At 43.0% G+C, this 14,635-nt stretch overlaps 1 protein-coding gene across 8 annotated transcripts in view; it reads right to left on the bottom strand.

The window, feature by feature from the left end:
• Positions 1-14,635, bottom strand: part of LOC123602363 (synuclein alpha interacting protein) — a 159,837-nt gene that overhangs the window by 40,337 nt on the left and 104,865 nt on the right. For all 8 annotated transcript variants that reach the window (XM_045486881.1, XM_045486889.1, XM_045486876.1 and 5 more), the window contains exon 4: positions 1,327-2,195. In XM_045486881.1, the coding sequence (XP_045342837.1) occupies positions 1,327-2,195 (869 nt within the window). The remainder of the gene's footprint in view (positions 1-1,326; positions 2,196-14,635) is intronic.

The raw sequence follows: 14,635 nt of genomic DNA, 5'->3' as shown, positions 1-14,635 counted from the left end.
ACCTGGACTTTGATTTTCTCACCTGTAGCGAAGCTTAGTTCCCTGTGTTAGTTCCATGGTTGACAGAGACTGTTGGGTGAACTGAGAGGTATTATCACTCGGGAAACATGAAAACATGGATGGACAAAAGGAAGAAATGAACCAGAAAGAAAAAGAAAGAAAAGAGCCAGGAGAAATGGAAAACCTATTTTCAGCAGGAAAACATTTTTTTATTACTTTATTTGGTAAAACCATTCAATCCTATTATCCTATAACGGTGAGATTTGGGATAATGGACCAAGCACATTGTACTTATTTCTGTATGGCTTTACCCTAAGTGAAATCGCACTGCCAAGATATGATGATTTTCTTGAGTGAGACTTTAATTAACATCATGGTATCAGCCCAGGCTTGCTACTGTTTGATCCAAGTCTGGAAGCCAGAAAAGAACAATGCAGGCAGATGGGGTGTGATTTCGGCTGAGCTCTCTCTGAGCCGAGGCAGAACAGGCTTTTCTTACACATCATGTTAACTCTGTGACCAGAGTCTTTGGAAAAGCTTCTTTGCACTCCCTAGACATGCAGAGCTGGACTGAGGAAAAGCCCCATGTAGGTCAGAGGGCAACCAAGCTCTAGGGTAAGCTCTATCTGCAAACGTTCTTAAACGTCCTGGTCCAACTTTTCTGAATAATGATGAGGATAAAACAGAAGACCCTCTGTTCATGGATCTGGCAGGTCCACCATCAACAAGGAACACACACATCCCCACGAGTAAGTGAGTGGGAACATTAGGGACCATTTGAAAAGGGAAAAGAAAGACATAAAGAGTCGTGTTAAAGCAAGTGCTGGACTTGTGTTTTTGTTTTATTTTTTTAATTATTTTTTTTACATTTATTTATTTTTGATAGAGAGAGACAGAGCACAAGTGGAGGAGGAGCAGAGAGAGAAGGAGAAGCAGAATCGGAAGCAGGCTCCAGGCTCCGAGCTGTCAGCACAGAGCCCGACGTGGGGCTCAAACTCACTAACCATGAGATCATGACCTGAGCCAAAGTCGGACGCTTAACTGACTGAGCCACCCAGGTGCCCCTAGACTTGTGTTGTTTTAGATTATGTGTCCCATTTCAGTCAAAGTCCTGCAAAGTTAAAGGGGAATAACACTCCCTCTATAGCTGTTTATTTTCCCTGGTACTAATCTAAAGTTGGATTTTAAACTTCAAAAGGCACATCATCAAACTAAAGCTACGAGTAAAGATTAAGGCAGGATGGGAACAAACACTCATCATTCTGTTACTCATGAAGGAGTTGGTAAAACTGGAGTCTCTAGATTACCGAATTAGATCATACTCACCAGGAGAGATATCTGTCCTTCTTTAACGATGTTCAAGATGCTTTTCCCTTTTTTCAGATACTCACTCCTTTCTTCTGGGCCTTGGGAGCTGGTCCAGCTCACACCCCCGATCTGCTCTTCCACTTTGGGTTCTGTTGCGGAGGACTGTGGATGGAAGTCCCTGAGCTGGCAGTCTGGCATTGCCTTCTCGCGCTTTCGACTATGAGGATCACTAAAGGTCTTGTTTAGGAAGTCCTTGCTCTGGTTTTCAGGCTCGTATGCGGAGCCACACTTAACCAAAGGCGGTGAGCTCTCAGATTCTTCAGCAGAGAGCTTTTGCTGGTCGCGGATGATGGATGACGCTTTTCTCAAGTGAGGGCTTTTCACGGGAGAAAGAACACAGAATGGTGTCAGGGTGGACGGTGAGCTCTCGGCACTTCCGGGAGAACAGGCTTTGCCAGAAAGGCCATTGATGGTTGTGCACAAACCCAAAATTCTCTTATCTGAAGTCACCTTGGTAAAAGGGGCAAGCTGTTGACTGGATTTAATGTAAGGCACATCCAGAATCTCATCCATGTCAAGGTCATAATGCTCCAGTTCACCCAGCAAGGTGCTGGGCTCGGTGCTCTTACTTTGGGGGCCACTGTCTCCATCTCCAGGGCTGAGCTCCTCAGGTGGGGGGCCTGGCTCTGAATCACTCCCTTTCTGGCACTCCACCTTCTGGTTCTTTTGGTCATCACTTTCATTGTTGTCCAGAGTCTCTGGCTGGTGTTTCAGTGGGGAAACTCGCTTCACGGGACGGAACTTACTATACACATCAGCGATGCCTGTGGGCTTCTGCGTGTTTGTGATGAGAGCCGACACACTGCAATTCCAGCTCGAACTAGAAACTGTTTTGAAATATATAAAAGAGGAGAGCATTACATTGAAACACTGAAGGTATCTTGGCCATGCGGCCAGACATGGACCACTCAGGTTATGTTCAAAGAAAGCCCCTGTCTAAGGGGACACCTGTAGGGAGAAGGCAAATCAAACACAAGATATCCCAAAACAAACGGTTCATACTTACCACTAGAAAACAGTGAGTGATAAAAGTGATGGCATATTGGCTCAAAATGAACTCAAGTAGGAAGCATGGTAAAAGGAGACAGCCAAAACAACAAACAAACCCCGACAGATTTTTAGGTTCATTCCCTGGATGGCTATACCTCTTTGGAAGTATTATGAGACTTGTCACCACCTGGAGAAGCAGAATTGGAGATAGAATCCTCTATGTTAAATAAACTTCCAAACTAGTTTAGGGAGACAAGGGATGAACGTACACACATGCGTATATGTGCGTGCACACACACATGCACATCCTTAAAGCTTAAGAAGTCTCATATAAAGAAGGGGTAAGTTATTTAATATTGGGCAAACTCAAACTGTGACCTACTGGGTGATTTTCTCCCACAGATGAGTATCCCAACGAACCGTCGCTCGGGGAATTTCACCATGCTTTCTGGCATATGCACACAGCAACATAATGTATTTGTACTTTATAACGGAACACGCGGGAAGATTCAAAGCTGCCCTCCATTGTTGGCAAAGCTGGGAAGAACCAGGAGGAGAGGAAGTTAGAAAGGGAGAGTGAGATGTGCAGGTTAGTGGTTGTTTTTTTTTTCCTTCTCATTTCTCTGCGAAGCTCAGATAAAAAGTGCTGGTTTGTCTTTGAGTGAGGGTCTGGTTGAGTTGGAGCGTCCAGTGAAAGAGCAATGTGTCTGGACGTTGAAGATAAGAACACCATCTCTCCCAGTCAGCCTCCGGAAAGGCAACCCCATGCCTTCTCGTGGTGCAGGGTGACAGGACACCAGTCTCCTCCATTGTGATGATCCTGCCTCCTCTCTGGGACACTCCCCTGACTAGACTGATGACCCAGCTCTTGGAAACTTGTAGGTCACTGATTTATGGACCCCTCCTCCTCCTCTTCCATTACATTTACACCATCCCCCTTGGAAGGGGGGAGGTTTCAGGACATGCCTTCCAACTAGGAGCTCTCTCTCTCCTCTTCTGGAACAATTGGTGGGAAGTATTTAATCCCAAAGCATGTGCTTGTGTCTGTTCTTTGCTACTGGGCACAACCAAAGAATTAAAGAGGTGGGGTGTATTCAGGTCTGTAACTTCTATGACAGTCCCCAGCTCCCACTAAATCTTGGGTGAAAGTGGCATACAAGTCATTAAAAGCTCCCCAAATTTAGATCGCTGGTCATTCTTGTTCTTACTGGGATATATCTAAAAGGATTCAGAGAAGTTCAGAGAAGTTCAGAGTAAGTTAAGGAGGTAAGAGAAAGTGTTCTGAGCCTGAATGCGATGTAATTGTTGGTGGATGGTTCTTTCCTCCAAAAGAGACCATAATTTCGCACAGGTTTTCAGAAGGTCTGCACTAAGCGGAATTATGGCTCTGAGACCTTTAACGTCTAAGAAGAGAACATTATGAGCTGTGGCGACAAGCCTGGATTCTGTCCAGTAAGGGACAGGTATTAACGAGGAATGGTCCAGGAGGGAAGGGAGGTATCTAGATGCTGTTAAGCTGCAGCACCTCTTCTTTTTCGCTGGCTCTGCTTCTATGCTGTACCCAGTACTTGGCACAGAGAATACAATTAACAAACGCGAGTATTTGAATTTGAATCTCACTTTGCGCAACGCATTAAATCTCCTTCGAAGTGCCCAAAGCGCATCCTTCTCAGGGATTTACAGCTTAATATCACAGGGGACGAAAGCCCCGTTAATAAACTCAGAGGAGTGATAATCACCAATAAGAGTTGGATCTTCTAAAGTTATTTATGAAAAGTAAATATGCAAAGGCAAAGCCTAATTCCAGTTGGTCCATTATATATTTAAAAGGTTTCCTATCCTTTATACGTCCATTTTTCCCCCAAAATGTGAAGCTATGAAAAATTGTCTGCCAGAAACTTCCGCCAAGCTTTTCTCTCTTCCTTTCAAGAACACATGGTGACTTCTTTAAAATAGCAGAGATAGCAGACACAGAATTTACAATGTGTAAATATGCCTTTAATTTTATCCACTATTTTTTCTAAAAAGCTTAAAATACGGTGGCGTGTGTGCACATGCGCACGTGTGTGTGTATCCCTTAACATTTCAGGAATACATACTAATTGTTAGGCATGGTATTTGCTAATATTTTGCCAATTACCTTGATTCCTTTGAAACTTCTTGAAAATGTGCATCTCAGGATGTGATAAAAACCTTTAAAGTCACATAACTTAGTGGACCAATACAACGAGTGCATTGTGCCAATACATTTATGTATTGTATAAGGTCGTGGGTTCAAAGGGCTACTCTTTTATGTTGGCTTTATTTACATGTGAAATTTTTTCCAAGTGATACAGGGAAATGGATACCATATGTTTCCCAGCTGTTTTGTACTGACAGGAGCCATTAAGAATGCTCTATGGAAATGAATTCTGTCTGAGTCTTATAAAAACACTTCTTTCCACAGAAGGGTCTAGAAACTGAAGAAGAGGCATCAACATTAGGCTTGTTGTCCTTCCTCTTATTTAAACGTATGACTCTTTTTTAGGCTGAGAGGGTGAACTCTATGCTTTCTAGTCTGTGTCTTGATGACCAGGAAAAAAAAAATCCCAGTTACATAAAACTGATTGTTTAAGAGACTCTCATGAGATGGCTCTAATTTATTACTATATATACTCATCTGAGGAAGAAGGGAAATTTTATTCTATACATAAAACAAAACTTTATATTGTTTCTCCTAAGCTGGGAAAATGAGCATTTTAAGCACAACATAAGAAAAAGGAATACTTATGATTGAAAAGATTTTAACTTACAGTTCTGTAAGTCTACTCCAAATTTCATTTATACTATTGTTCTACCCCAACACCATAATCAATTTCTTTTTTTTTTTTAAATTTTTAAATGTTTTATTTATTTTTGAGGCAGAGAGAGACAGAGCGTGAGCAGGGGAGGGGCAGAGAGAGAGAGCGAGACACAGAATCCAAAGCAGGCTCCAGGCTCTGAGCTGTCAGCACAGAGCCTGATGCGGGGCTTGAACTCACAAACCGTGAGATCATGACCTGAGCCAAAGTCGGATGCCTAACCAACTGAGCCACCCAGGCGCCCCCATAATCAATTTCTTAAAACACATGGAAATAAAGTTCAGACTAACTATAGTTACTAGAAAGATTTTGAGGCTAAATAGGTTTTCTGGAAATCATGAATAAAGCCTTCGTACGTTAAGCTTTAAATCCCTGAAAATTTTTTCCCTTATCTTATTAGATCTTTACAAGCTCTATGAGAACAGGGTCTGTGTCTAATTTATCTCTCTCTGGCTCAAAGTTCTCAGCAAACTGCTTTATAGAACTAGGTTCTTAATGACTTCTTGGTTGGATGGATTCATTTTGAACATCTTAACGAAAGTAAACATGTCTAATACACCTTAAACCTGTCGACCTGATTATGTCACCAATTTTCTAAAATAGTTGGTAGGTAAGTGCAAATGTTTTTGATGCTGATTTATAGACCAGTATAGATCTCTTTCAATCTAACTGGCAGTGGGGATGTCCCTGAGCTTCAGCAAGGTGGCCTCCAATTGCCTGCCATCCACACGTTGCCATTTCTGCCACAAGCATTTAATGTGAGCCTAGGATAGGTGCATACTTGTCACAGGTAGATGTTCCAAAGCTGGGGTCTTACCCCTCTCCTACCTTACTTGCTCCCTCCCATTCTCCTCATCGGGCATACACACTCTACCGCATAGTCTTTGTAAACCTGGCCTGGGTCACATGACCACTCATGCAGTCTCTCAAGCCATCCATCTGCAAAGCATCGCTGGCCTTTCACTTCCCTTGACCTGTGGATCTCATCCCCCCAGGCACCAAATCTGGCTGTGGCTTGATCGCAAATTTCTCTCAAGTCTGGTTTCTCTTGTCCATCCTGTTACACTAACTAGTCCACGCTGGGACCCTTGTGCTGCAAAGTTCTAGCTACTTCTCTGGTCTCCCTTTGTAGTCCTGAGTTTTCCCTCTTCATATAGGTGTGATTTTGTCACTTCTTAGCTCAAAATACTCAGATGGCCCTGTATTGCCTATGACATTTCCCCCTATGTCACATGCATATCCTTGTAGTATCTAAGATGGCACACAGGAACCATGATGGATACTCCTGACATAGAAAATAAGGAAGCTTTAGGGTGTCTGGGTGGCTCAGTCGGTTAAGTGTCCGACTTCAGCTCAGGTCGTGATCTCACGGTTTGTGGGTTCGAGGCCCACGATGGGCTCTGTGCTGACAGCCCAGAGCCTGGAGCCTGCTTCGGATTCTGTGTCTCCCTCTCTCTTTGCTCTTCTCTGCTCATGCTCTCTCTCTCTCTCAAAAATAAATAAACATTTAAAAATTAAAAAGGAAAGTAAGGAAGCTTTATGCCATTCAACTGTCTTTTTTCCTCCTAATTAATTTAAGGAATCTCAGTTTGGTGCTACAATGAATTTAACTCCTCTCCAAAACTTATCATCTCCCTGAAAAATGAGGAGACAGCAAGTCTCAGGCTCGGAGACTTTCACAAGCAAAGACTTAACAGGAATGTTTTATTTTCATCACATTCATTTTAATGATGACCTTTAATTTATTGCAATTGACGTTTATTTTTCTTTTTTTTTTAATGTTTATTTATTTTGAGAGAGAGCACGTGCACACATGAGTGAGTGGGGGAGAGGCAGAGAAAGGAGAGAGAATCTCAAGCAGGCTCTGCACTGTCAGTTTGCTATGTGGGGCTAGATCTCATGAACTGCGAGATCATGACCTGAGCTAAAATCAAGAGTCAGACGCTTAACCGAGGTTAACTTGGTTAACGCTTAACCTGAGCCACCCAGGTGCCTGATGCTGGTTTTCTATTTACAATACTGATGTGAAGTTTCTTTTGAAAACAGGTGTGTTTCAAAGTAAGGCATTTTAGGAAACTGTAAGATAGATAATAGTATGAGTAGTATAAAGGTAGAGCAAAAATAACATAAGACAACTTTGGATATGACACATATGGTGGATTTAACACTTAAATTACTGAAGTTTGGGAAACTAAATTCCTTAGCATAGGATGCAGCAGTTTTTATGCAGACATAACGTCAGAGATTTTGTGGGTTTGGTTCCAGACCACTACAATAAAGGGAATATTTCAATAAAGCAAGTCAAGTGAATCTTTTGGTTCCCCAGTGCATATAATAGTTACACCCACACTATACTGTAGTCTATTAATTGTGTAACTGCATTATGTCCAAAAAACAGTATATAGACCTTAACTAAAAATACTTTATTGCTGCAAAGCGCCAGTTACCATCTTTTTGCTAGAGGAGGCTCTTGCTTTGATGTTGATGGCTGTTGACTGACCAGACTGGGGGAAGCTCTGGCACTCTCTTAAAGTAAGACCACAATGAAGTTTGTCACATTGATAGATTCACTAATGGCTTCTCTGTAGCACGTGATGCCGTTTGAAACCATTTGCAGAATGGCCGAATTTCTCTCACAATTGGACACAATCCTCTCAAAGCCTACCACTGTTTGATCAACTAAGTGCAAGTCATGTTCTAGTTCCTTTGTTGTAACTGAATAATCTTCACGGCATCTTCCCCAGGAGTACATTCAATCTCAAGAAACCACTTCCTCTACTCCTCCATCCATTCAAGCTTTATCATGAGATTTGCAGCAATTTAGTCCCATCTTTAGGCTCCACTTCTAATGCTAATTCTCTTGCTGTTTCCACCATATCTGCGGTGACTTCGTCCACTGAAGTCTAGAAACCCTGACAGTCGTCCATGAGGGTGGAAATCAATGTCTTCAAACTCCTGTAAATGTTGATATTTTGACCGGCTCCCATGAACCACATATGTTCTTAATGGCGTCGAGGCTGGTGAATCCTTTCCAGAAGGTTTTCAATTTACGTTGCCCAGAGCCATCAAAAGAATCACTATCTATCACAGCTATTGCCTTACAAAATATATTTTTTCAATAACAAGACTTGAAAGTTGAAATGACTCCTTGATCCACCGGCCGCTGAATGAATGTTGTATTAGCAGGCAAGAAAGCAACATTCAGGTCATTGTACTCCTCCATCAGAGCTCTTAGGTGACCAGGTGCATTGTCCACGAGCAGTCATATTTTCAAAGAAATCTTTTTTTCTGAGCAGTAGGTCTCAGCAGTGGGCTTATAATATTCAGTAACTCATTCTGTAAACAGATGTGCTGTTATTCAGGTTGTGTTGTTTCATTTGCAGAGCACAAGGTGGGTAGATGTAGCAGAATTCTTAAGAGCCCTAGGGTTTTCAGAATGGCAAATGAGCAGTGGCTTCAACCTAAAGTTACCAGCTATGTTAGCCCCTAATAAAAGAGTCACCTGTCCCTTCAAGCCAGGCACTGACTTCTTTTTAGCTATGAAAAGTCCTAGATGACCTCTTCTTCCCCTAGAGGGCTGTTTCATCTACACTGAAAATCTGTTGCTTAGTGTAGCCGCCTTCATGAATGATCCCAGCTCGATCTTCTGGATAACTTGTTACAGCCTCTACCTAAGCATGTGCCGTCCCCCCTTGCACTTCTATGGGACAGAAAGCTTCTTACCTTAAACTTCATGCACGAATGTCTGCCAGCTTCAAACTTTTCTTCTGCAATTTCCTCACCTCTCCCGGCCCTCTCTTATTGAAGAGAGTTAGAGCCTTGCTCCGGATGAGGCTTTGGCTTAAGGAGATGTTCTGAAGGGACCATTAAAACTCTCTCCATATCAGCAATAAGGCTGTGTTGCTTTCGAATCTTCCGTGTGTTCACTGGAGAAGCACTTTAAATTTCCTTCAACAATTTGTACTTGCCTTCATGACTGACTGCCTTTTGGTGCAGCAAGAGGCCTAGCTTTTAGCCTATCCTGGCTTTTGATCATGCCTCTCCCAACAAACTTAATCATTTCTAGCTTTTTTATTTCTTATTTACATCCAAGTTAGTTAGCATCTAGTGCAATAATGACTTCAGGAATAGATCCCAGTGATTCATTCCCTGAGTATAACACCAGTGCTCATCCCAACAAGTGTCCTCCTTAAAGCCCATCACCCATTTTCCCCACCCCCTACCCCCACCCCATCAGTCCTCAGTTTGTTCTCTGTATTTAAGTGTCTCTTATCATTTTGTCCCCCTCCCTGTTTTCATATTATTTTTGCTTCCCTCCCCTTTTGTTCATCTGTTTTGTACCTTAAATTCCACAGATGAATGAAGTCATAATCATTTCTAGCTTTGACTTGAAGTGGAGACATGCAACTCTTCCTTTCATGTGAACACTTTGAGGTCCTTGTAGTATTCTTAATTGGCCAAATTCTGAAACTGGAATGTCTCAGGGAATAGGGAGGCCCAAGGACAGGGAGAGAGATGGGAAAATGGCTGGTCGGTGCACCAGTCAGAACACTCACCACATTTGTCAATTAGCTTTACCATCTGCTACGGCCATGGAGTGTGGCGCTCCAAAAACAAATGCAAGAGTAACATCAAAGATCACTGCTGATAAATAACATAACGAACATAATAAGAATGAAAAAAACTGACAAACTGTGAGAATTACCAAAATGTGACATGGATATGAATCGAACAAATGCTGTTGGAAAAATGGCCCAGAGAGACGTGCTCGACACAGCACTACCATAGACCTTCAACTTGAAAAACACAATGAAATATTTGACAAGCTCAATAGAAAGGAAGCACAATAAAAGGAGGTATGCCTATATTTATTTTATTTTTTTAATGTTTATTTTTGAGAGAGAGAGAGAGAGAGAGAGAGAGACCATGAGCAGGGGAGGCGCAGAGAGGGATGGGGACAGAGGATCTGAAGTGGGCTCTGTGCTGACAGCAGAGAGCCTGATGTGGGGCTCGAACTCACGAACCCTGAGATCATGACTTCATGAGCCGAAGTCATCCAGCTAAGCCACCCAGGTGCCTCTGTGTTTATTTTCTAATTTATCTTCTCATCTAAACACTCATCTTCCCACATCACACAATTCCTCCTGCACCGTCATTGCTAAACTCCCTGTTTCTGGATACACCATGTTCCTCCTTCAGTGCTCCTGCCTTTGGGCAAGTTCCCCCTCTCCAGCAAAGCCCTCACTGCTTTCTCTGCCTGAGACAAGGCTCATCTGACAAGATTCCCCTCAAGGCTTACGTCCATGGTGCACTTCCTCAGACTCTCACAGGAAACTCTTGCCCCTTGCTTCTCAACACCCTGAGATAGACTTGCCCACGCCTAGAGTTGGGTATTTATGAAGCTCTTTTGCAACTACTCACCCATTCATCAGTCTCACCGTCTGTCTCGACAAGTTCCTCTAAGGCACAGATTGCTCATGAGCTTCCTTGTGTTTATAACTGGCCATCTGTCTAGCACAACATCTCACAGATAATAGGGCTCAGGGGCCTCTCTCTTAGTGAATGAATGAATAAATGGAGGGCGGAGGGAGAAAAGGAAGAAAGGAATATGCCAGACCAAAGGTGCAAAGTATAGTATATAAATCAGAGTCTTGTAACAATGAGTCCATCTCGCCATATTTTGGGAACACCGTGATGAACATCCCAAAGGCGGTGTTAGTGATGTATTGAAGATAGACATTTAGAAGATGTGCGGCATATGGAAATCTTTTTATATATTTCCTACAATAAGTTCCAAGGCCTGATTTCTTCATGTGTAAAATAAAAGGGTTAGACTATATGATTGCTAAGACCGGATCCATCTCTAAATTTCTAGGACTATATGGAATGTCTACAAATAACAGGGCTCTCTATTCTAAGTGACTCACTATGAAACACTATAATTCTTCTGGATCCATGTCTTTCAACAGATCCTTACAAATTTATAATTATGAGGCTAAGCTGATTGCTGACACAGAACAACTCTTTGGCTCTTGGGACTGATAAATTAGTATTTTCTTAGGAAGATAATGTACAGTTTGCTATTGCAACAGTGGATTCAATTTTCAAGGCTGAACGTCAATGCTGGCTCCCCAGATGCCCATTTATTTTTCTTCTAAATATGGAGTTATGTGTCCGTCTTAGAAAATTGGCTTTGGACATCAAGAGGAGAAAGAAATGGTCAGGATGAAATGGTGTTCCCCTATCATTCACTGTTAAAAGTTAAAGAAATTCTATCTTCCATGAAAAACACAATGGTCAGCTTTACTTGTAAGTGCCTTAAAATGTGCCTAACAGTGTGCTTTACATCTATAGCTACCGGAAGCCTGAGGACCTTCACGGACATAGCTGCTAAGTTCTCCAACATTCCACTTCCTTCTATTTTTACACTTAAGGGAGGGACATTTTGAAAGACTGGAGGTGTCAATATTAGAGTCAAGAGTTCCCTTAAGCCACAGTAAACTGAAGTCTGCTGTGGGCCTGCTTATTGCCAACACCTGACGCTCTGTAAGGAGGGGTGACAGGTGACTTATGCCATCTCACAAGGAGAGGAAGATGGGGTCTGGAGTCTTGAGGGTGTACAATCTGCTGGGTACTTCTCCCCACACCATCCTCGGAGACTAGACAGACTGTAACCTGATCCAGAACAAGGGTGGCATTAATTCTGGATTTGGAGAAGTGTGTAGGGCCATTTACATTGGGGGGCACATGTGTGAGGAATGCATGTTTCTGAAATGTTCCCATGGAGTTGCTTGTTCATCACTTTCATTGATGCCGTAAGCCCTTTGTTGAGGGTATTGTGAGTCTGAAGGGGAACTACTGAGCACGTCCTTATTATAAAAATATCAACCAAAGATTTATTCACATTAAGACATTAAAATACTATTGGAAAAGATTCATTGATTTGCTTCTAAAGTTCTGACTTCAAGTGGCTGTTGGTATCAGGCAGCTCTTCAAAGGGTCAATTTCATGTTTCATTATTTCCAGCTCTTCCCAGGACTGTGAAGACTTGCTCCTATAAATTTGTGCCCTATCTCTACCCATCCCTTTGTTCTGTGAAAACTCATTTAATACTCAAGCCCTTACTACACTAGGTAGGAAAGTCGCTTCACCAAAGAGGCACGTTCTATCAGGAAATCACTCAATATTTTGACAAGTTTAAAACTTTGAGCTTCAAAAATACAGTTTACGTTTCAGAACAGGAGTTGGTGGGTCTGAAGAAAGTATATGGTTTCAGAGTTATTCTGTCATGTAAAAAGTATGCTGACCTTCACTTTGCCATTAGCAAAACCTCGTGAGTGCATTAAGTTTTGCATTCACTCCAGGTCCATTTTCCAGGCTCCTTTCTTTCTTTCCCTCCCTTCCTGTGCTGAATTGGAGAGAGAGACATGCATGTCAAGGGACAGTGGAGAGGCTCACCCAGCAAAGAAGCAATGAAACCAGGGAGAGCTTACTCTGGGTGGTATCTGGAAAGTGTTAGGAAGCTCAGTGTGGTTTTGCAAAGTGCAGACACACACCAGTTTTAACTGAAGGTGGCGATGTTTTACAGTGCTGATCTACAGTCAAAGACAAAGAACATCAGGTTCCTGTGAGCTTTCTTTCCAGAGAAAGAGGAGGCAGATGGAGGAGGGGTGGTGGCTGGAAAATCCGTAGGCTACCCCCTACTCCCCAGCCCCAACTGATGACTCCCCAAATGCCCGATTATTTTACTTCTAAAAATGGAGCTAGGTACTTACGTTAGAAATATAGCTTTAGATCCAAAAAGAGAAAGAGAAGGGGTTATGTCTTCAGGGCATAAGGGTATTCCCTACTGTTTTCTGGCTAAAAGCGAAATGAATTCTATCTTCCCTGAGAAGCCAAGCGGTGAGTCTGTGAAATCGGGCCCCATTTTGAAAAGGACACTGTTTAAGGTCTGGAGGGGGTAGGGGAAATGGGAGGAAGGCCCAGTGCTGGCCTGCAGCATACTCTTTCTCTCCACAGCCCGCCTGGTTGGGGGGCGGGGGTCTGTTCTCAAGAGCTCCCACCTGGGCCACAGGTTTTAGTTCATGGCCCTCGGAACAGACAGGTGGAGCGAAACTAAGCAAAGCACACACTGTTGCTCTTCCCGGGGTAAATGAACGGCAGGGCTACTGCGTTCTGTCTTCTGGCGCAGTTTGCCATGTACTTCACAAGCACTATGGTCAACAATGGGGAAAAAAAACAACCCTTATGTGTATTTTAAGAATTTCTCAAAATTATATATTAAAAAAAAATTTTTAGGGGTGCCTGGGTGGCTCAGGTCATGATCTCACTTCTCGTGGGACTTTGGCTCAGGTCATGATCTCACCACTACTGGGTTCGAGCCCCGCGTCGGGCTCTGTGCTGACAGCACAGAACCTCTTTCTCTCTTCCTCTCTCTCTGCCCATTCTCTGCTCTATCTCGTGCTCTCAAAATAAATAAATAAATAAGTAAACATTTTAAAAAAATGCAGATCCTGATTCAAGAGTCTGAGGTAAGGTCCGAGAGCCTGCCTTTCTAACAAGCTCGTAGGTCATGCCGATGGTTGCTGGTCCTGGCCCTGGGCCACACTGTGAGACGCCCCAGAAGGGTTGGACTTTTGCAGGTGACACTTGACTGTCTCTGAGGACCCTTCAACTATGAGACTCTAGGATTCTGTGTCTATGACTTGAGTTTCTTTTATGACCTTTTTTTTTTTTTTTTTTTTAGGGGAAGAGTCAGCACAAAGGAGGTATGTGAATAAAGAAGGCTCATTTAAAATTAAAAGTATATAGATTTTAAAAATGCTTATTCATTTTTTGAGAGAGAGACAGCTTGACATAGCACAAGTGGGGGAGGGGCAGAGAGAGACAGAGAGACCCAGAATCTGAAGCAGGCTTCAGGCTCTGAGCTGGCAACACAGAGCCCGACATGGGGCTCAAACTCATGAACCGTGAGATCATGAACTGAGCTGAAGTCGGACGCTTAACCCAGCGAACTACCCAGGTGCCCCTAAAAATTTTTACTGTTTGTTTATTTTTGAGAGAGAGTGCGAGCAGGGGAGGGGCAGACAGAGAGGGAGACAGAGAATCCAAAGCAGACTCTGAGCTGTCAGCACAAAGCCCACTGCGGGGCTCAAACCCACAAACCATGAGATCATGACCTGAGCTGAAGTTGGACTCTCAACCGACTGAGCCACCTAGAAACCCCAAAAGGGCTCATTTTATTTATTTATTTTTTTTTATTTTTTATTTAAAAAAAAATTTTTTTTTTCAACGTTTATTTATTTTTGGGAGAGAGAGAGACAGAGCATGAACAGGGGAGGGTCAGAGAGAGAGGGAGACACAGAATCGGAAACAGGCTCCAGGCTCTGAGCCATCAGCCCAGAGCCTGACGCGGGGCTCGAACTCACGGACCGCGA

The sequence above is a fragment of the Leopardus geoffroyi genome, chromosome A1, assembly GCF_018350155.1.
Source record: "Leopardus geoffroyi isolate Oge1 chromosome A1, O.geoffroyi_Oge1_pat1.0, whole genome shotgun sequence".
Classification (NCBI taxonomy): Eukaryota; Metazoa; Chordata; class Mammalia; order Carnivora; family Felidae; genus Leopardus; species Leopardus geoffroyi.
Note: the sequence above shows the minus strand (reverse complement) of the source record. Positions and strands in the feature narration are given on the sequence as shown.